The sequence below is a fragment of the Dromiciops gliroides genome, chromosome 3 (assembly GCF_019393635.1).
Source record: "Dromiciops gliroides isolate mDroGli1 chromosome 3, mDroGli1.pri, whole genome shotgun sequence".
NCBI lineage: Eukaryota > Metazoa > Chordata > Mammalia > Microbiotheria > Microbiotheriidae > Dromiciops > Dromiciops gliroides.
The window spans coordinates 192,813,136-192,835,337 of NC_057863.1; the positions used below are offsets into that span (position 1 = coordinate 192,813,136).

Genomic DNA, 22,202 nt, shown 5'->3' on the forward strand with positions numbered 1-22,202 from the left:
ACTGCTAATAAATAGCAAAAAGCAATAAAACCATAAATGAATTTCACAAGTAGTATCACCAAGACTTATCTTTGAAGAGCAATTAATTATATTATAGATTATCATCTAAAACAAATGAGCTGTAGACATTTTCTGGATTACCCATCTATTCTTTAATTGCTGGAACCTAAAATACAATATGATACAGATATGATCTATTAACGTTCCACTGTTGCATTAAGTAACTAAATATATGTAATTTGTACTTGTCCATTGAAATGTTTTAGGCACAATGAAATTACTAGCTTTAGTCAGAATGGCAGGTGCAGGCGAAAATAATTGCTTGAAGATCTAATATCATGACCAACAAAAGAAAGAAAGAAAGAAATGATAAAGTATGGCACCAAATGTTTTCAGCTGCTGTTTCTATAAAATTATGGCTTACATTAGAATGATGCTATTTTAACAATCTTAGCAATTTGCTAAAAACTATAATATTTCAGGTGCTGCTTTATGTGGACTTTGAAATTTATGTACATTATAATAAAAGATAGCCATATATTTTTGAGTAAGGTGTTTTCCACAGTCTAAGAAAAAATGAGTTGATGCAATTCAAAAGCTTTGATACTGTCATTCACATATGTATATATTTATAAACAGTCATATATGAGATTACATACCAGTAAAACATAGTGTTTGGTTAAGTCCCATTTCACTCCCAAAATGCTTATAAAAATTTATCCCTTTAATCCTAAGAAATAAGTAAACAAGTCTTGACCATGCCTAACAAATTAATCATATCTACCCAGTAAGCGATTTCGTTAATTTTGTTGCGGAATTATAAAAAAACAACCAAATTAATAACAATTATTGTACAGTATAACTAACTCTAGCCTGGTCTGAGGGTTACTTTTATCCTTTTAATCTAATAGCTGTTCTTATCCTCCTATCCAAATGATCAAGTCCCCTCCACTCTCCTCTCTTAGACACTTAGCATATACTTGCTCTAATCCTTGTTCCCACCACTTCATCAATCCCTTGGGTTTATGACACTTTTATTTCTTCCAGTCTACATAATTTCTTACCTACTATTATTACCAAGAGATAACTGACATTTAGATAATTCTTTAGAGTTTTAAAACTACTTTTGGGGGGGGGCAATGAGGGTTAAGTGACTTGCCCAGGGTCACACAGCTAGTAAGTGTCAAGTGTCTGAGGCTGGATTTGAACTCAGGTCCTCCTGAATTCAGAGCCAGTGCTTTATCCACTGTGCCACCTAGCTGCCCCCTTGAAAACTGCTTTTTAATCTCATATGGACCTGAAAACAGTCCTATGAGATTGGTATCATTGCTATAATAATTTTGATTTTACAGATTAGGAAATTGAGCCTCAGAAAGATTAAATGATTCTACATTTTCTATTAAATGATACCCCATTCCTCAAAAAAGTTATAAAATTAGAAACATAAAATTCTGGTCCTAGAAGGAACCTTTGAGATAATGTAGCATTTCAATTAGATATTTCTGTCTTCTATCCAACAAACTAAGGCCTAGAGAAGTTAAGTGGATTTAAATGGTTTACTTAAACCACTATAAAAATAAATGATCATACTTAGTCTATAAGGAGCAGTGGCAGGGTTAAGGGTGAGATTTTTGAATCAAGGTTTCCTAATGAACATAGGAAAGAAGTAAGAACACTGCTAAAAGCCCTTAGCAGCAACTCATCACCCTGGAAATGGAGTAAACTTTTATCCTGATTGAGTACAAAACATTCAAGAGACAAGGGGAAAGTACATATATCATACCAAGTTTTTGTGAGTTTAGTTATATAGACTTAGACTTATTATAATAGCACTTAAGCATCAGCAAACTTTCTCTTTTAAGTTCTAGAGGGAAAAGAACAGTCAAATGCCTGGAACACAACTTGGGATGGAAGAAGCAAGTTAAAAATGTGCCAGTTTAACTTTAGGAACTCTTCTTTCTGATTAGAGAATTATAATTAAATATAAAGATGGAAGGAAAGCAATATATGAAGATGGAAAAAACTGTGTGCATAATTAACCTATCTCTTATATTCTTTTAGATCTTTGTTTACAATGGGATATTTTGCCATGTCGATTCTATATGGAAGCTATGAAATTATGTTATGAAATAAAGACTTTAGTTTACTTACCTAATATATTCTTATTTGGGGGATGGGATCTTTCTAGGCCAATCACTGAGGAAGACATGGTCTACTATATTCAACCCAAGTAAAGTGACAAATCTCAGGACTTATCAATTTATATAGGAATTAGCAGCATAATCTAGAGTGCTAAATTTGAAATGGGTTTGAATCACAGTTCTAACATTTCACAGTACCAATTAAGTTAACCCCAGTCTTTTTTTCCTTTTCTGCAATAATACTTGCATTAATGATCTTAAAGGATTGTTCTGAGGAAGATACTATATAAATCTTAATGCATAATAAAATGTTATTATTAACTAATTTTCCTTGCTTAGAATCTTTACTATGTTATCATTTGCAAAAAAATAATACAAGAGACTCAATTTGGGGTGGGGGGGCGGAGTAGAAAGGGGAGGAATTGGTACTTACCAGATGTACTACTGCCTCGATCTGAACTGTTGTAAGAACCACCTGTATTTTGGTCATAAGACTGATTGTATGGAATAGTCGGTGCGATGGTATCATTTGTTCGATAATCTATAGATTTAATAACAAAGTCAAATAATGTTAGTTTCCCCATGAGCTATTTTATATAGAATTTTGCTATTCCCTAAATAATAAAAATATTAAAATCTTTGTTTTCCTATCTCATTTTTACAGATTTTCAGAATCTGAAATAATTCAAATTCTCAAACATATTGTTAAATGGTATTTTTAAATGTTACTATTAAATATTGATAAGAGACATGTAAATATGTATATAGATATATATGTATCTGTGTACATATGCATATATATGTATGTATATATCTGTATATATACACACACACACACATATATATATAAATTATTCCTAAATCCCTTATGTCTCTTTTTGACCCAAAGAAAAACTCTTGTTTCTAGGAAGAATTTCCATCGTATCTAGCAATATTAAAAATACTTTCCCATTGAGGTAACTCTTTGTCAAGAGATTCCTGATAATAAACTGTATTCCCCTTTCAAGGATGTACATGTTTTGTGTAAAGTACAAAGCATTAATTTCCTTTTTATTTAGTAAAATGCAATTATTAGACAAAATCAATTCATTTAATAATAGGATATTGGGAAACTCATGATTATTCTCCTTTAAATAAAAAAAAAGAATGGTCAGTAACCTTTTGATCTAAAAAACAATAAATCTATAAAGTATCAAAAGAATAACATGGCTTATAAAAACTACAGAACATTTAAGCACTAGAACCCCATCTGCTACAAAACAAAAACAAAACAGAACACACCAAAAAACCCAAATATGAGAATATTAGCATGGAGGGGAACAAAGCCAAAGGCTTAATTCAACAATGGATGACATTGGCAATATTTTGTCAGTCTGGTTGCATTCTAGTTTATTTTATAGCACTTTATACCATGTTTTCATTGCATATAAACAATAAATCTATATTTTTAAATATGCAAGGGACTGCCAGTGAACAACAATGCTTTCAAAGTGTCTTAAAAAAATATAGCATTATATTGTGTTCTTATGGCATTAGATAATCCTAATGCCTTAATTTTGAAAGATGCAGTGTTTGCTTGGGCCTTGAAGAAAAATAAAAAGACCTTTCTCATTCCAAAGGTAATACAGTATGCAAATTAATAAGAAAAAAATTAAATGCTTATGTTTGCAAAGAATCATTGATATATAAAATGGCTGATTTTAGTTCTTCCCCTCTCAGAATTAATTCCCAACTACTCTCTATATACCTTGTGTGTATTTACATGTTTGTCTCTTCTATTAGAATGGGAGCTCTTTGAGGGCAAGTATTATTTTTATCTTTCTTTGTATCCCCAGTGCTGAGCACAGTGACTCTGACATTGTAAACTTAAATGCTATTAGATTGATAGACTGATAGGAATTTTCTTTTAGAATACCTTTCTTATAATCAAGATTTCATTTTGAAGAAAATAAGTATATCCAGTCAAGTATCCAAAATAAACATTAAATTTAATTGAATATATACCCTCAAAAATATTTGTGCCTTCTCAAAATACGTAAAATTATAACAATTTCCTTTCCTAGGGTAATAATTTTGCAAACTAGATTACTAAAGTAGCTAGCTAAAGGATCAATAATAAATCAAATACCGCTCTCTCTTAATTCACACATTCCATTACAGAAAGCTCTTCTGTAGACTAAAAATATCTTTGTTTGGTGTTAACATAAAATTCAATTTATTTTTACCCTTTTGCATTGATCAAGTGGCATTGTACAGTAAAAAAGTTTTGTGTTTAGTGTCAGAAGACATGGGTTCAAATCCTAGTTCTCCCATTATGACCTTGGACAACATACTAATTTTTCTAGGCCTCAATTTTCTCAACTGTAAAATTAGGTTGATGTATTCGATAGAGTCCTTTCTTTAAATTTATGATCATATGCTCTACTGAGGCATAGATAGGCTAGGTCAACAATAGACATTTAGTTTCTAGAATCATGCAGTATAGTTGGTCTATTGAATGCTAGGAATACAATTGATAGAACCACTTCATCAGTTCAAATTTAATTTAAATAGTTTTCTTTAGTTTTAAATCAAAATGCCATTAGTTTATATGCCCATAGAAGTAATTATCTTTCATTTATGAGTAAAAATAAGATGGTCTATTTAAAAATGTGATGTATTTTGACTGTTGTACATCTGTCTTATATATAAGATTGTCCTAACCATTGACTATCAACTTTAATCTCAAAGACACACAAAAACATTTTATTTAATTCCATTAAAGGTGCTTATTTGTTACAATAAATCCAATCTTCAAAGGTTGCTGTAGTGATAATTAACTCTTTAACACTGATATTTGGTAATTTTGAAATTCATGAAATAGAAAAGTCTATTAACATAAGAAGTCTATACTTGCTAGTTCCAACAAGTTTCAATCCAGAGTGGTCAAAGGGGTAAACATGTCAAATAAAAAAAGGATGGAAGGAGAAGCAAAACTCTTCACCTTTGTTTAATTTGTTTTGCTCCATAATGTTATATTGAATAGGTGCCACTTCCTGCTTTTGCTGACTAGAGGGTTTCCAGTGTTTCTCATTGGAATCTCCACTGCCATTGTTAATGTTGTTGCTGATGTTTGACTGGATGAGCTGAGTGGTGGCATAAGGAGTGGGTTGCCCTGATGCATTAACAAATCGGCCATCCTTCAGGTTTGGACTATTGAAGGTTTTCATTTCATTGATCTTGTTGCTCAGGTCCACGTCACCATACACAGTAGGCTCAGGCAGCATCAGATTTGTTTGTTTGTTATCCAGCTGGTTGTTGTAATTTGCTATACAATCAGCTAAACCACAGGGAAAGAAAAAGGAAAAGGTTACTCCCTTGGGTTATAGGTACATTATCCTTAGGGGCACTACCTTTTACAAATGTGTACCAAAGTGATACTATTTCCATGAAACAGAAATGGACTTTTCATTAAAAACTTTATAGGTCAGTTATAGATTTACCATTTTCCAGTACTGTGTTAAGCACTAAGGATAAAAAGAAAAGAAAAAAATAATAGGCTTCCTATTTATTTTAAAGCGCATCGAAAAGGTAGAAGTAAAAGAAGCTCAGTAACAAGCTCTGAACTTCTGTTAGACATTAAAAATTACATTCTTATTTAAAATTGTCTCCTTTTTGCAATGATACCAATGTTGCTGGAATCATACAATGAAAACTTCCTAAGCTTGGATTATTGATCATTCACAAGTTGGTTGTTAAACCTGTGGAATAAGTATCTTATATAGAAAATGAATAAAAGCTCTATTCCTAGAAACAAAAAAATTGGAAACTAAAAGGTACCAGAACCTTTGGGAGAAGAGTTAAACAAATTATGCTTTATGAATGCAATGGAACATTTTGTGTCCTGAGAAATTATACAACAGTAAGTTTCAGAAGAAATGGCAAGATCTCTGTAAAATGTTGCAGAGCAAAGTACATAGAACTAGGAACAAAATTTATACAACAATAATGTACAAGAAACACAACTTTTGGAATTCTGATAGATACAATGCAATATTCCAGAGGACTGAAAATGAAGCATGAACAACCTCCTGACAGAGATACTGAATGAGATACATATTTTTGGAAATGGCCAAAGTGGAAATTTGTTTTGCTTAACTATAAAATTTCTTATGAAGGTTTTCTTGTTTTGTTGTTGCTGTTGCTCAATAGGGATAGGAGGGGGAAAATGAATATATGTTAATTGGGAAGAAATTAAGAGGAAATTCATGAAAATGATTATTCCAATAGACAAAGAATAGAACTTGTGAAAGAATCTCTTTCTCTGAACAAAGAAAAAGGGACTTAACAATATTTGATAAATAAAGCAACAATAGCAGAAGTTAGCAGGTTAAAAATTATTTTTACAAGTTTTCTAGATGAGAGTATACTTTTTCATAGAGGTAACTCTTTGTCAAGGAATGCCTGATAATAATAAGTCTTGCTTTTTGGGACAGGTATCCAGAAAGTGATAGAGAACTTGTTCAATTGGATGACTAATGCCCACTTCTGGTTATTTACGTAGGTACAAATGATAATGCCAGAAGGAATTTATGAAGTATTTCTAAAAAGTAAGAAGTCTTAGGACATTGTTTCCATCAGTTTTAGCAACTGAAGACAAAAGCATCAGTAACTATCACTGCTGTCAATAGAACACAAAGGCATCAGAAGAGAAAGTTAGATTAGAGAAATGATCAACAGCTGACTAAGAAAAGAACATCCAAGAAGGAGATGTTGAATTCTAGACAATAGCTTAAAAAATAGCAACAACATGCTCCTGATTAGAGAGGAATTATACTAACGAATGTCAGGTAAGAATATATCTACCTTGAGACTCTTACAAGGGCATTAAATTGGAAGGAAAGAAAGGCGTGTGTGTGTGTGTGTGTGTGTGTGTGTGTGTGTGTGTGTGTGTGTGAGAGAGAGAGAGAGAGAGAGAGAGAGAGATCATACAGAGTAACTACAATATCATATACAGTAGCTGGAAATAAAAGAAGTTTAGATGCCCAGATATTTACAGGAGATAAAATAAAATGAAAGAATTAGTGATCTATGTACAACATACAAAGAATGGGAAAACAAACAAAAAAAATGAATTAGAGATTCTATTGCAAGGAGGAAAATTTGACCATACAGGTATGAGTATTCGTGGTGGAATAAGACCCATAACTTAAATTAAAAATAATTCTGGTTGAGGATATATATATTTTTCAGAGAATAAAGACAAAAGAAGAGCTGGAAAAGAATTATACATTAAGAATATATAATTCTCACATATGCATGTGAGAAAATCAAGGTTCTAGAGAAAAGAAGGAATAGTCTGATAGGCACTTTAGATTTTAGGGAAGCATATTTCAAAGGCTGTTAATTAAAGAAAAAGTAGGATATTATGTCCTAATAGTCTACATAAGAAGTCAACCCAGAGGGGATGGAAGTCCACAAAAAAACAAATTCTGAAGACATCAAGGGAAAAAGTTATGAAAAGGAAAAGGGAGAAGTACTTTTTAAAGAGGCTGGTTATAAATGCTCTAAGAAAGAATTCACCGACAAATTTAGGTTATAGAAGACATGAACAGAAAATGGAAGTAAAAGTGAGAAATCATATATGAATACCAAAGCATGAGATGGCAAGAACTCTGTTAGAAAGTTCAATAGAACATAAATTCAAAATTTGGGCAGAGAATATCTTGTTTCTATATTTGTATTCTTAGCACCTGGTACAGTACCTAGCATATAAAATGCATGTTTGAATGAATTGAACTTGGCAAGGAGAGCAGATAACAACAACAAAATCTTGGGATTTTAGCTATAATGGAGAAAAAAGAAGGATCTAGTTAGGGATTGCTTGGGGAGAATAGGATCATGGCAATAGATGACAGAGGGAAAACAGACATGTTCAACTGTTGTTTTGTTTCTGATTTCTCTGTCAAGGAGAATGGTCATTAGATGGAAAGCACAAAACAAAAATAGCTGAGTGCACTGATACCCCAAATAAGTAAGAATCTAGTAATTAGAGCACCTATCTACTTTTGATGAGGAAGACTCATGTAAAATACATCACTGGGTATAGAAAGAATTGGCCAATTGATTACAGAGTCATAATCATGGGAAATGAGACTAGATTTGATAGGAGTAAGCAAAACCTATCCTGATTCCATGAAAAAGGAAGAGAATGGAGCTTGAATTCAGTTTCTTATAAGATTCTCTAATGTGTTATTCAGTATGCATTTAGTATGTAGAATATATTTAAGTTCTAAAAGAAAAAAAAGGAAACTGATTACAAAAAAACCCCAGCTAATTATAAAAGTTTCATAAAGAACAGGTTATACCAAACTAAAACAATTTCATTTTTTTAATGTGTTCAATAGATAGGTAGATGATAGGGAAGATTTTTTTGGAGATAATTTATCTCAATTTCAAAAAAGCATTTGAGAAATGTGGCATGCTATTTCTGTGGACAAAATAGATGTGGGCTAGATAATGGAATATAAGTCTCTAATCAACTATTTTAGCTTGGGAAGATATCTCAAGTGAAGTGTCCCAGGTATCTGTGTTTTCCATATGCAGTTTTAATATTTTTATCAATGTCTTGGATAAAAACAGAGATAACATGCTTGTCAAATATATAGATGACAAAAAGCTTGGTGGGATGGCTAACTTGTTAATTAGGTGATGGAATGTAAATGCAAAAAAGATCCTGAGAGGTTAGAACTTTGTGCCAAACTTAACAAAGAATAGAACTTGTGAAAGAATCTCTTTCTCTGAACAAAGATAATAGGGACTTAACAATATTTGATAAATAAAGCAACAATAGCAGAAGTTAGCAGGTTAAAAATTATTTTTACAAGTTTTCTAGATGAGAGTATACTTTTTCATAGAGGTAACTCTTTGTCAAGGAATGCCTGATAATAATAAGTCTTGCTTTTTGGGATGGCTTTAATAAGTATAATTATAACACCTCACACATTAAAAAAAATCAAAATTAAACACTTCATAAGTACAAGATAAGGAATGTGTGGTTAGAATGCATTTAATATGAAAAAAAGATCTAGGAGAATTACTAACTTCAAGCTTAATGCCATTCTATATGGATGAATATGTTGCAGTAGACCAGGACTGCTCAGGTTAGTCTGGTATTTCAGATTTGAGAATGAAATGAAATGAGGGATGCAGAGATAGTCCCTCCTAACAGTTAACAAAAATAGGTTTCTTTAACCAAACAGTGGAATGCATTCAGAGCAAGCAAAGGATGCTCAGACAACAATAAAGTGCTGATTTAGTTAACAGCAGCTTCCCTGCCTCTGAGTTATCTATGGCAGTCTACTGATCAAACTTCAAGGCCCTGTTGGGAGTGCCTTGTGGCTTTTTTAAATTCAGACCACCAAAAAGCCATATCAATGGACCAGGACTTAATCTCCTGATATTTCTTCTTTCCAAACAAGTATCAGAGTTAGTTTCAATACATTTCAAGGAAAAGAACAACTCCAGCCTATACTGTGGAGGATGCTGATAAATATTTCACCAATCACATATGTAATCCAAAAAATATAATTTGAGGCTACATTAAGAGAAGCATAGTGTCTTGGATTTGGGAGAACAACGTCATGCTGTATTCTGTTCTGGTCAAACCATATCTAAAGCACTGAGTGCTCCTGGGCTCCACATTTTAGGAAGTCTATTGATGACCTAATGTAATGCAACCATAATAGTGAAGGGCATGGAGACCTTTTACAGGGATGAGATGAGTGTATTTAGCTCAAAGTAGACTTGAGGAGTCCTGAGAGCCTTCTTCAAGTTTCTAAAGGGCTATTGTGTAGAAGCAAAATTAGACTTATTCTCTTTGGCCCCAGAGGACAGGAATAGCTACAGTGGGTGGATTCTGCTGTATTTCAGGTAAAACAAAAATAAAAACAACTTCCTAACAATTGAATCATTCTGAAGTAGAATGGACTGTTCAGGATGTAGGAAGCAGGTTCCCATTCATGGAAGGTCTTCCAGCACTGTTTAGATTACTTGTCAGATATATTATAGAAGGAATTCTTATTCTGATGTAAATTAGAGAAAATAAATTTTGGAGTCTTTTCCAACTTTGAGCTTTCTGTGATCCTCTTGAATATAATACATTAATCATTTCAGAAATTCATATTAACAAGTTCCCTGGAATATCAAAACACCAAGAATGGTGGGAAAAAAGCTATTTTTAATTATTTATGAGAGACAGGATAACCTTGATTCAAGTTCTACCTCTGATACATTACTGGTTGTGTGTCTCTGAGCAAATCGTCTAGTCTCTTATTATCCCAGGAAAATTCTAGGGCTCTATGCTGCAAAAATTTTGTTGATTTATAAAGGTGGAGGTTATTTTTTCACTGGTAACTCCATATGCCAAATGAATTCACAAGTTTGGTCAAATAAATAATAAGACAAATAAAGAGATAGAAAAATAAACAAATGACCAGGGAAGTTCATGCAAAGATTGGTATAAGATTTTTTTTTAAATGAAATATCCTTTCCCCCTCTCTTGTTTCTTATTTCATAATTTTATTCCCAGAAACTTAAACCATCTTACAACTAGCATATGCTTAATAAAAATATACTACATTGAACATCACTAATAATTAACCAACTCTAAACTTTGATGTACAAATTTGGAATGATTTAAACTTCAGTTTTGAAATGTGAAATCATACAAATATCCAAAAGAAATTTCTGTGTTAAAAACAAAGATAATTACATAACTGAAAAATAAAATTGTAATGATTGGAATAACGCCACCTGCTGGAGACTTACTGTAGAAGAGTTCTGCCATGAAGCGAAGATCTTTGAGGGCAAGACCCAGGAGTCTTTTCTTTGGCGTCAGGAAGTGACGCGGGCTAGTGGCAGGAGGAAGGAAGAGACTGGCGCTCGCTCTGAGGCTCTTTCCTGAGACTGGTGGAGAGTGGAGCTAGAAATGCGCTCTCCCTTTAATAGATAGAAATCTAGGCCTTTCTCTCTCCAGCAGGTGGCGTTATTCCAATCGTTACAAAATGAAAACAATTCATCTTGCTTTATCCATCTTTACCTTGAATATATAGTACCAAATTTAACAAGTCACTTATATCACAATATTTAATTTTACATTACAAGTCATTTTGTGAATAACTGGAGATGGAAGAATAAAAACTATATGAAGAAAAAATTGAATACACTTTTCACTTTACTTTGTATACATTCAATTACAAAACAGAAGAGATGGTTCTTGATTTTGCTGGCTCTCTGTCAACAGTATCTATTTCTCATCACTGTGTCCAGATGTTTACTGCTTTAGAGATATTAATAAATGCTGCATGATATTTGGTAATTTAATTTTGTTTTGAATACATTTTCAGTATTTGATGCATCCATGATCTCACTGGTGGTGTAGGTGTTCTCTCCAACAGTGAAAAATACACTCTATAAATTACTTTTCACCCTCTGTGAGTCTTGACCATTCTTGTCCAAGATTCTCTAAATCTTCTATAGAGGATCCATCCAAAAGGCTGGAGGTCTTCCTTTGGTGTTTTTAATATTCTGAGGATGCCAATGTAGCCCCTCAGCCCATCTGTTGTCTCTCATTCTTGTTATATGACAAGATTTCCCCCTCTTCCTGTTATATATGTCCTTGATAATGTCTTATGATAACTTTTATGCAAGTCATTGTTGATACATGGTGCAGCATTACTCATACACAGAATGCACCAATGTCCTTTTCTAATTCTTCTGAGAAAAAAACATATGGCATCACCGAGGCAGTAGAGATGTTAAAAAGATGGACTTTTGAAGTTGCCAGCAATTTCAGATAACTGAAAATGCCACATAATTACCCAAATGTAATCCAGTTTAAACTTTTTTTTTCATTTGATTCTTAACCTTGTCAATTGTTCATTTGTATGTACCCATACATACATACATATATAATGATGGACTAACTCAGTGGGACTATTAATTCTACTGCATGCTACAATTTTGGAAATGTGTCATCCCATTTTGTTTTCTCCATTCTAAGACAGTAGACAGAGGGCTGGCTCTGGAGTAAGGAAGACTTGAATTAGAGTCTTCCTGACACTTTCAGGATTGTTGTGAGGATCAAATGAGATATTTGCAAAGTGTTTAGCACAGTGTCTGGCACATACAGGTGCTATGTAAATGCATATGCCCTTCCCTCCCTAGGCTTTGGATCCATCTCACTGAAGAGGCTCTGAGTTTCAACATAGTCACCAGCATAAAACCTGAAAATAGGAGAATTTGATGAACCTTGGTCTTACAAGGGAATTGCTATATTATCTGTACTTAAAGAAGACTTTCTACATGACATTAACAAATACCATTCTTTGCTGATTGTTAATACTCAGCAGATCATTGAATAAAGTTAACATTTGTCACCATATTTGTCATAGAATGTTGAATGATTTTAGCATAGATAGGGTGAGGCAGGTTGTCTGAGTAGAGCCATTAAGGCAACATTTTGTTCTACTGAGATGGTACATTTTTGTACTCTACAAACAATATATGAAGTGAAAATTAATAACAATTTGTTTTGGTCAATAGGATGGAGAAAACCACTTTAATCCTACTACTTCTTGATCTGATTTACTGCATAAAGAAGAACCAATGATACTTAAGATGTCAAAAAAAGTTGTTGGGCTTGACAAATACAAACAAAAGAAATCTGTCCTAAGGCAATACTTCAATATTTCAAGGATTTGTGATTCTGTCAATGTAGGATGTCTCCTTAGATTCTGTGAAGAAAAAAAAATTCAGCCCTCTCTGTCCATCTGTGTGATAGGGGTAATACAATATTAAAGGCAAGATATCTCAAAGCTATCAAAGGAATAGGAAAGGTCAGTAATGGTATTTTTTTTCAGAAGAAAACTTAAGACATCATTACCGACTCATATGCTTACTGTCTCATTCCTATAAAACCTTTATGAAAATGGCCTAAGGATAGATGCAGTATAGAAGAAAAAAAGGCTGAATTTGGCAGATGCTTTTGTAGAGTCATTGACATCTTCAGAGTGGCATATTTTTCTTTATATTTTAAATTTACATGTGCTGTTATTTTCAGTATGCAACTTCATATAAATCCTTTCTTTTTTTCCTTTCCTCCTTTAATGCACAAGGTCTAGAGTAATATTGCTTCTATTTTTTCTATTTTAATGTCCTTTTCTAGTTTCTTTCAAAATAATGCTTTTGCTTTTATTTTGATTTTATGAGGGGCCATTTAGAATCATAATTAACAAAAAATACTTGTTATATATCACAATTCTTGAATAAATTGGTTTGGCATAACTAATCTCCATTGAAATCTCTTCTATCCTAACAAGAATTTTAAAAATAGTAGTAGTATAAGAATGTATATTGTTTAAGTTGACTTAAAAGATGCTTTGGACTTTATATATTTTATTAAATCATGAAGGGTGATGGGAAAATATTTTCATCTGCTTAGGTTGGTAATTATGTTTAGGAGTTGATGAAAAGACTTTCTCTTACTGTATATTTCACTACAAAAGTAGAGTAGGAGTTCAATAAAAATCTAGAGATTAAAACTGAGCAAAAATCTAGATTCTATGTATCTTTTCAGGGCTGATTCAAGTTTTACTTTAACCATGACATTTATCAATTAGACACAGCACAACAATTTACACACCAATTATATGTTACATCACTGTCACTTCAGTCTTACCTACTTAAGCATATTGTGAGTTCTTAAAAAACAATGACTATGTCATATATACTTCTTATATTTATATAGCACCTAGATAGTACAAAAGCAAGTCCTTAATAAGAACTTACTGAACGAAAGTTCAATTTAAAATTTATTTTATCTTAATAATCTTATTCTGGTCCTCCACTAAACTCCTAATGCAATGAATTATTGTAGCATGAAGGTGCCTCCTTGTTCTCAAAAGGAATATCATTGAAATATATTCTGACAGGTCCTACATCAAGATGGAAAGAATGAGTAGGGAACTAAAAACAAATTTTATATTTATATATGAGGAACAGGGAAGAGAGGTTCATCACTAGAGGGCTGACCATGAGATGGGGAATTTTTTCAACTACAGCAACTCATGAAGGTCATCTTTAAAGTATCAAGAGATCAAAATCTGTGATAATGGATTCAATACCTGTAGAGATGAAATCACAAATGCTTGAAGGATTAAAGTATCTGAGTTTGGATGAGAGGCATTGTGCTAGAATAGCTTCTTAAGTGGAAGAAAATGGAGGTTTGGAGTGGTGCTATGTGTTAAAAAAATGAAATGTAGGGTGTAAGATCTTGATATTTCCTAATACAATGGAAATGATAGGAAATATTATATGAAGACAGAGATAAAAAGATGATACTTTTGGTACTTTGACTGGAAATTCCATCCTTGTTCTTTCATTTATTGAAACCAAAGGCAGGGCAGTTAGGTGGCACAGTGGATAAAGCACTGACCCTGGATTCAGAAGGACCTGAGTTCAAATCCGACCTCAGACACTTAACAATTACTAGCTGTGTGACCCTGGGCAAGTCACTTAACCACAATTGCCTCACCCCCCCCCCCAAAAGAAAAGAAACCAAAGGCAAGTTTCCTACATAAATCATACCTTGTTGAAAATTAACATTTTGGAACTAAACCAGTATGGGTCAAGTATCTTGGAAATGTGTGTGCCACAAAACCACAACTTAGTTTATTTAAAACATGTCACATAGCTAATGTCTTTTACAATAAAACAATATGGACTCTTCAAGTTCTTCCTAATAGATTTCATCTTCTGCTATAATGAATAAAGGAACAAAAGAAATTTTAAAAATATATAAAGGCATTTTACTTTAGCAGGTAAAAACTTAAGGATATATTGTCTGTGTGACTGTGTGTGTGTTTGTGTTTGTGTGTGTGTCTGTGTGTGTATGTTTGTGCAAGGAATGGGAGGGGTATCTTAGTCCAATAAAAAAATAATTAAGAATGAAGACCATGTATCTAACCTGGGCGGCTATAAGTAGTCAGGTTGCTATCACTGTTTCCGTTGCTTGCCGTACAACAGTTGATTGAGCAGTCATTGTGATTATTTCCAGTATTGGGCCAAGTATCTGCTAGCCATGGCTGAGTGACAGGTTCATTTATATTGAGAAGTCCTGGCCTTTAAAAAAATGCAAATGTCACAAGCATAAGCAACAATGTTTTTATATACCTGGCAAATAGAACAGCAATATTAAACTTACAGATTATACAAATGCTAGTTTATGAAATGGGTAGAAATATTCTATGAATCACAGAATTATCAAATCTTAAGATTTGGAGAGCTCACCTAGTACAAATCTATGCGAAAGTGAGGCTAAGTCACAAAGCTAGTTAATGAAATAACCATGATTAGAACCTGAAGTATCCAGATTTCCAGGAAAACATACTTCTGAAAAATATTAGAATTCTAAATCATACCCACAATATTTGTCACAATTGTATCAATTCAGTTTTTAATAGCCTAAACCATATTCCCAGGTCATGTACTCTATTTTTTGATATATCTGAATAAGTACATTATTAATGTAATTTCTCCCTAAATTTTATTAAAGAATATGTCATTTTATTCAAGACTATGGGCTCTTCATGTTAAGTACATGTTTTCATTCAAAATAGTGTATTGCAGAAATCCAGAACTATGGTATTCTGACCCTCTTGTTCAGTGTACTTTTCTGAAGGTTTGCCAAAATATTTCGATGACAATCTTGCAAGATATCATAAATCCCTTCATAAATATAGAAAAACCCCTGAATTAAAGTGGGGTATGGTGTAAGAAACAGAGGTCTACTATAAGAAATATTAGCTTTAATGTTTTGTTTTTATAATTGTGGCTTTGGACCAACAGTGCCAATGAATGAAGTGGAGGTTAAAAATGGCATTTTTAACATTCTTTTTCAACATATACACTATCTGATAATCCAGTGAAAAGAGCTGATGATCTATGACTAGCTATAAAAAAGTAAACATGCTATAAATTTGATTTAAAACACTTTGCTTTTATTTTCTTTAATCTAAAATAACTGTTCCTTAATTAACCTGTGAATAAGAACTTGACATCTTTCTTTCCATGTATTCTACTCTATGTTTAGTCAATAAAGGAAAGATGTTATAGAAAATATGGTAATTTTCTAGCAAAATTTGATGCATAGATGGGGATATCATGTATTTTTAATGGGTAAAAATGCTGAAATTCTCTAAAGATTTTCCCAAAAATGCTTAAGCAAGTAAGAATGGAATTTAAGTGAAGTCTTTGAATTCATAATCCTGTTAATATGAGGAAAACAGCAATCAAATTAGTCCTACTTCATATTCTGAGAACTAGTAATTGCGAAAATAGTTATTTACATATCCACGTGTAATGAACCACTTCTGTTTTTGGCATCCTGATCACCAAATCTGCTTGCTAGGTGTTGAGATGACCTAATAACACCTCTAGAACAGTTAGAATTTATACTAATTAAATGTGAGACTGAAGATTTGAATTGAAGGTTAAGACACACTATGAAGCAGTTGAATATAGAAATTATCTCATTTTTAGCCAATGTTTTACAAATTTCAAAGTACTATGTGTTAGTTTCTATTATTGTTGTTATTGTTATTACATATCCCATTAGGTCTTACCTTCTGACAAAAATAGTATCACAAATTTTAAAAATAAAATTAATACAACAGAACAGAAATTTCATAATTATGGGTATGTGCTCACTGATATAAAATACTTAAAACTTCTGTGCATTCTAATAGATGAATTTGAGATTTATCTTGTGGAGCTCCTCACATTCTACATTTACATTTACATCATTAAATGATCTCTAATTCTTTTTCTAGCTCAGTCTTATTTTTTCTTTTTAAAATAAATTATATTGATGCCTTTGTTACATTATATATAATCTCAATGTCTTTATCCACCTTTCTCCCCAACCCTGAGACTCCAACCTTATAAAATTAATAAAAAAGAGGGGAAAAAAATCCCACCAGTTCAGCAAAAATAACCAACATATCAAAATATCTACTATGATAGTCGATGTTACACACCCGCAGTTCCATGCTGGTACAAAAATATGATTTGTAGGGCTCTCAGGGGTAATATGCCTTTGTGTTTTAGGGGTAGGACACAGCAAGTCAAGAAGCTACATCTTAAGATCTATAAATGTTAGGGGGGGAATGGATTTGCTTTTGCACAATGTAAGTACTATGTATATGAACAATTATGCTTTTCCTTTTTTTTTCTTCTTCTTAAAAGAAGAAAAGTATCAATATAGAAATTATAATGAAGGGAAAAAAGTCAGAAGTGTAGGTCAAATATAAATTAGGCAGATTCTGAATCAACTATAAAAAAGTAATAAATTATCTAATAACAATATTAATAAGTCTTTATAGAAGAGTAAATTATATATTCTGTTTTTTATAAAATTCCAAGTTCAAATGGTTAAAGAAACATACAGAATATCTTAACTTACAACAAAAATTATGACCAAATTCATGATTTAACCTATTTAGAAAGGCAAAAAGGAGTAGAGGAGAGAGGGGTGTCAGTATAAACAGAAAGGTGTAAGTTCAGCTCTTTTTAACTTATACTAGCCATCTGGCAATGGGCAAAGCACTAAGCCTTTCAGTGATACATGCAATTCTAGGAGTATAAATTGCAGTTAAGTTCCTAATTTGTATCATCTACAGTAATAGAATCACATGTCCAAAACAAAGAATAGAGACATATCTATATACATACGTGTGTGTATGTGTGTGTGTGTGTGTGTGTGTGTGTGTGTGTGTGTGTGTGTGTATCCTTCTGTTCAGATAGCAATTTCAAAGCCAATCATTTGTTTCAGGATTTGCAAAGTCTTCCATTTGATACTAGAAAACTAAGTTCAGAGAATCTTTTATAAGGCTGTGATAAAAGCAGATAGATTTAAATGAACAACTATGCATTTAAACTTCATATTTTAAACTTTAAACGCAAATCAATCCCTGAAAAACTGCAACCTCAGACAAATTTCTATAAAGGTTGACAAACTAGTGGTGGCTAGAGTCAGAAACTCAGCAGTAGTAGCAGCACATCGTGTCATTAGGACATTGATATACTGAAAATGGCTACTGAGTGAAAGCCCTAAATAAAAGACAATCCTTTTAATAGAACCTGGATAGTGTTGTTTCCCCCCCCCCCAGCCAAGTTTGGGGTCTTTTACATGTATTTTAAAGAGCTAGCATTTTTGGATAAAGAGTTCTCTTTTTGGTCCCATAATGTTGGGGGGGGGCATACCTGCTTATAAAGAAGAGTAAAAGGAAAAAAGAGTAAAAGCATGCACATGTTTTATACAAAAACAGACACTTATACATACATTCATACCTATATACACCATATCTGACTGTCCCTACCCTCAAGGAACTTATATTCTACCCAAAGTAAGAAAATATAGGTTAAGAAAATATAGCCAAGAACTAGGAAGGTCACTTCTGTGGGCCAACTGTTTTCACTGTTGAGCTTACATGGTTTTACAGTCTGGTAGTGATTTACAAGGTAAAAGTAGGAAAGGAGTATGGGTGTTTAACAACTATGTCTAAAATATTTCTTTTTACTTAGTTGATCAATACTTTGATGATTAAGGAAACTACATTGGCTTTTGTTTACTCTGCCTCCCCACTTCCCTGAGCTCTTTATACCTTTTTTGTGCTTTATATTATAGTAGTATTTTTTTTTCCACTGGAGGGCCAATTAAGAACATTTAAGAGGAGAGGTGTTAAAGGGTAATTATTACTTATGTCCCTTGTCACCCCAAAGCAAACATACCTATTAGCTAGCTTCCATTACTGAAATGAAAAGATGTTTTTCCTTCCAACAATGCCCTTTTTAAAAATTTTTAAAAGCATTTAGAAGTATAGAATTTAGAAATCTGAAGAGGACTTTTAAATATTTATTAACTTCTTCATTTTACAGAGAAGGAAATTGAAACAGAAAAGAAATAGAATCCAGGGCTATGAATTCAGATCTTTTCACATATTTTGGGACTCCTGGAATTAGTAAATTTCTTAGTTTACATCTGGTATATCTTAACTTACTTTGGGGGAAGGAACCTATTTAAAACACTAAAAAACTCTTTACCAATATATGATAGCTGTTTTACATATATATATATATATATATATATATATATATATATATATATATATATATATATATATATATATATATATATATACACACACACATACATACACACATATGTATGTGTATATAATATATGTGTTTGTGTGTATAAATGTTATATATCATATATATCATACATGTATATGATATATAACATTTACACACCCACACACATACAAATGTTATATATAAAACAGAAAAATAAATAGAAAGATAATTCATGAATTAGAGATTCTGTATATGCTAACAGAAATTGTCCTGCTTCAGCTATTTTCTTGTGTTAGAAATTAGCTTGTAAATCTGAAATCTTGAACCTGTTTTATACTTCTTCAGTTCATCAAAAGCAAAACAAAACAAAAAAAGCAAATACCCACACACCGAGCAAATATTAGGTATCTGAGTAAATACTTGCCAATGGGCTGATTATAGTTAGCAGGTCAGAGGTTTTTAATCAGAGCATACACAGATAGAGTAGTGGCAAGATAGATAAAAAGAGACATACACACATTAACCCATTGGCCTAGACCTTGTAAAGGGCAAGTTCTGGGCACCAGAAGGTTTTTATGAATATTTAAAACCAATGACTGTTCTAAAGGATACAAAAATGTGTCCAGTTTTAATTACTGAATTAAATTAATTGGGAAACAAAGAAAGGTAATCCTTGAAAAGAACCACCACCCTGCGGAGATAACATAAATATATATAGGTGTAACAGAGAAAAGAAACCTGCATTAGTACCCTGGAGATCAGTGTTTAATGCCAAATACTCTTAATTATATTGCAGCTCCATTTTCTGGATTCTTTTTTATAAATGGTTCAACTGGAGAATAGGTCTTATTGTGGAAGCTTTTATAGTTTAGTTTAGTCTGCATATCCTAAACTAGACATGGGATAAACGTCTCTTGTTTTCTTAAAACCATATTTTATGTTGGAAAGTCATGCACAGGTGGCTTTTTATCACTTTGATGGAGCCAAACCTCACAACAATTTGTTATCCTGCCATGCTAATATAATGTCATCACCCATTTAACAATAACTAGTCCACCAAAAACATATGTTTTAGATTCAATTTTAGCTCTATCTAGATGTTGAAAGAACAAGGCTTTTTCACTTATAAATTACCCTTATTTGTTCCTTTAGTAAGTCACTTATTACAAGTGATGGTTTAAACTGTTCTACAAAGCCAGAACAGAATTACAGAAAGTTACAAGTTGCTGCTGTGTTAAGTAGATTTCTCGATGAATATTTTTTATTTTGTAGTATCTAAGAAAAAGCTATTATTTCTTAATCTCAATAAATGCCACAACTTAATTACTTTAATGCTTTTATTCATCTGTTAAATCAGCAGTTCTTTTCTTTCTCCTGTTAACGTGCTCCCTCTGGTGTTCATTTCCTAAAAACACATTGGTTCAAATCATAATAGCAAATGGATTGAAAGAACTCAATTAGATTGCACAAGGGAACCATGTGGCCTATTGTTAAGAGATATGAATCAAATTCTAACATTTACCTAAACTTGTGAAGTAGCACCAAAATTAAGAAAATATTGATTCCATATGTTCCTTCTTTAGAACACATTATTTATGCTTAATAAACCTAAATTCAATACGAGATTTATTTCCTGCTCCTTAAAAATCTAAAATAAACAATGTAATTACCTGCCTCCACTGCTCACTGCTTCGCCTCCTCTCTGATAAGTTACTAGAATGTTACAAAAAAAGGAATTAATTAATAGTCATATTAGGTATTGAAAACAATGTGCATTTATAAATATATTCTAAAAGGGAATATTTTTTTCTATCCAGAAGTCTAATGATAATATTCTCAAGTAGGGCACAACAAATTTTCAGAGAAATTCATTTATTTTTAAGTTATGATAATGAATTTAGGAAACAAACCATTTTCCTAATGTGCCATCAAGACTGAGAACAGAATTCATTCATTCATTATTCTGCAAAATACTAAATATCAAATATATATCTCCACACCAACCTTCCCATATTTATAGTTCCCTTTCATGCATAATTTTGTACTTTAACTATTCAATCTATGATTTACTTGGAAAAATAAATTCTGTGAAAAAAAGATGATAAAAAAATAATGGCTGTGATATATTGAAAAAGTACCATAGTAACAATAAAGATAACCATCAAAAAGAAAAAAAATATGCTCTGTAAAAATAGATGACCCTACTAGTTCTCTGTGATTTATAAAATTCAGGTTAATTGCTATTAAACCTATGTACACCATCCAAAGCATTCTTTAAAAAAAAAAACAAACCAAAAACCAAACCAGCTTTCTGAAAGCAAGAGCAAAATAGTTAAATGCTTTCAAGCTCACTTTATATATTTATTTATAGGAGTTATACATAGTCAGCTAGACAAGGAGTTAAAAAGATAAGCTTCACTGCAAATCGTGATAGATTCAACAGCTGTGCATTTTCTTATGAGGGATGTGTTTTTAAATCTGCCAAATTCTTACCCTTACAAGAACTCCTAGCTAGGAGCCTGCAAGGGAGAGATAACTGCTTCCAGTGATTACAATAATAGGATTAAAACGTAGGAGGTAATATTACAGGTAAGTCTTTTGCTAATGGTAATGTGAAAGAAGAGGGCCCTCTACCAAATAAACTGAATAGACACGATTATCAGGATCTTGACCCAAGAAAATGGAAAGCTTTATTCTCCAAGTATGCTGTACATTACAATTTACTTTTTTAAAAAGGTTTTTTCTATAGCAGAGAATTATAAGGAAGAGAAATTTATGTTTGAAAAATCTACCAAGTTCAAGTTGAAGAAAAGAATGAAGTCAGAAAATAATCAAAAGGATCATTAGCATGTTAAATCATGCTTGGGGTAGGAACATTGTGTGTCT

General features: G+C 32.2%; 1 protein-coding gene across 4 annotated transcripts in view; it reads right to left on the minus strand.

Annotated features, from left to right (window-relative positions):
* Positions 1-22,202, minus strand: part of ROBO1 (roundabout guidance receptor 1) — a 976,778-nt gene that overhangs the window by 35,809 nt on the left and 918,767 nt on the right. For all 4 annotated transcript variants that reach the window (XM_043996229.1, XM_043996232.1, XM_043996230.1 and 1 more), the window contains 4 exons: positions 20,987-21,029; positions 15,148-15,302; positions 5,125-5,460; positions 2,575-2,682 (listed from right to left, as the gene is read on the minus strand). In XM_043996229.1, coding sequence (XP_043852164.1) covers positions 2,575-2,682; positions 5,125-5,460; positions 15,148-15,302; positions 20,987-21,029 — 642 coding nt within the window. The remainder of the gene's footprint in view (positions 1-2,574; positions 2,683-5,124; positions 5,461-15,147; positions 15,303-20,986; positions 21,030-22,202) is intronic.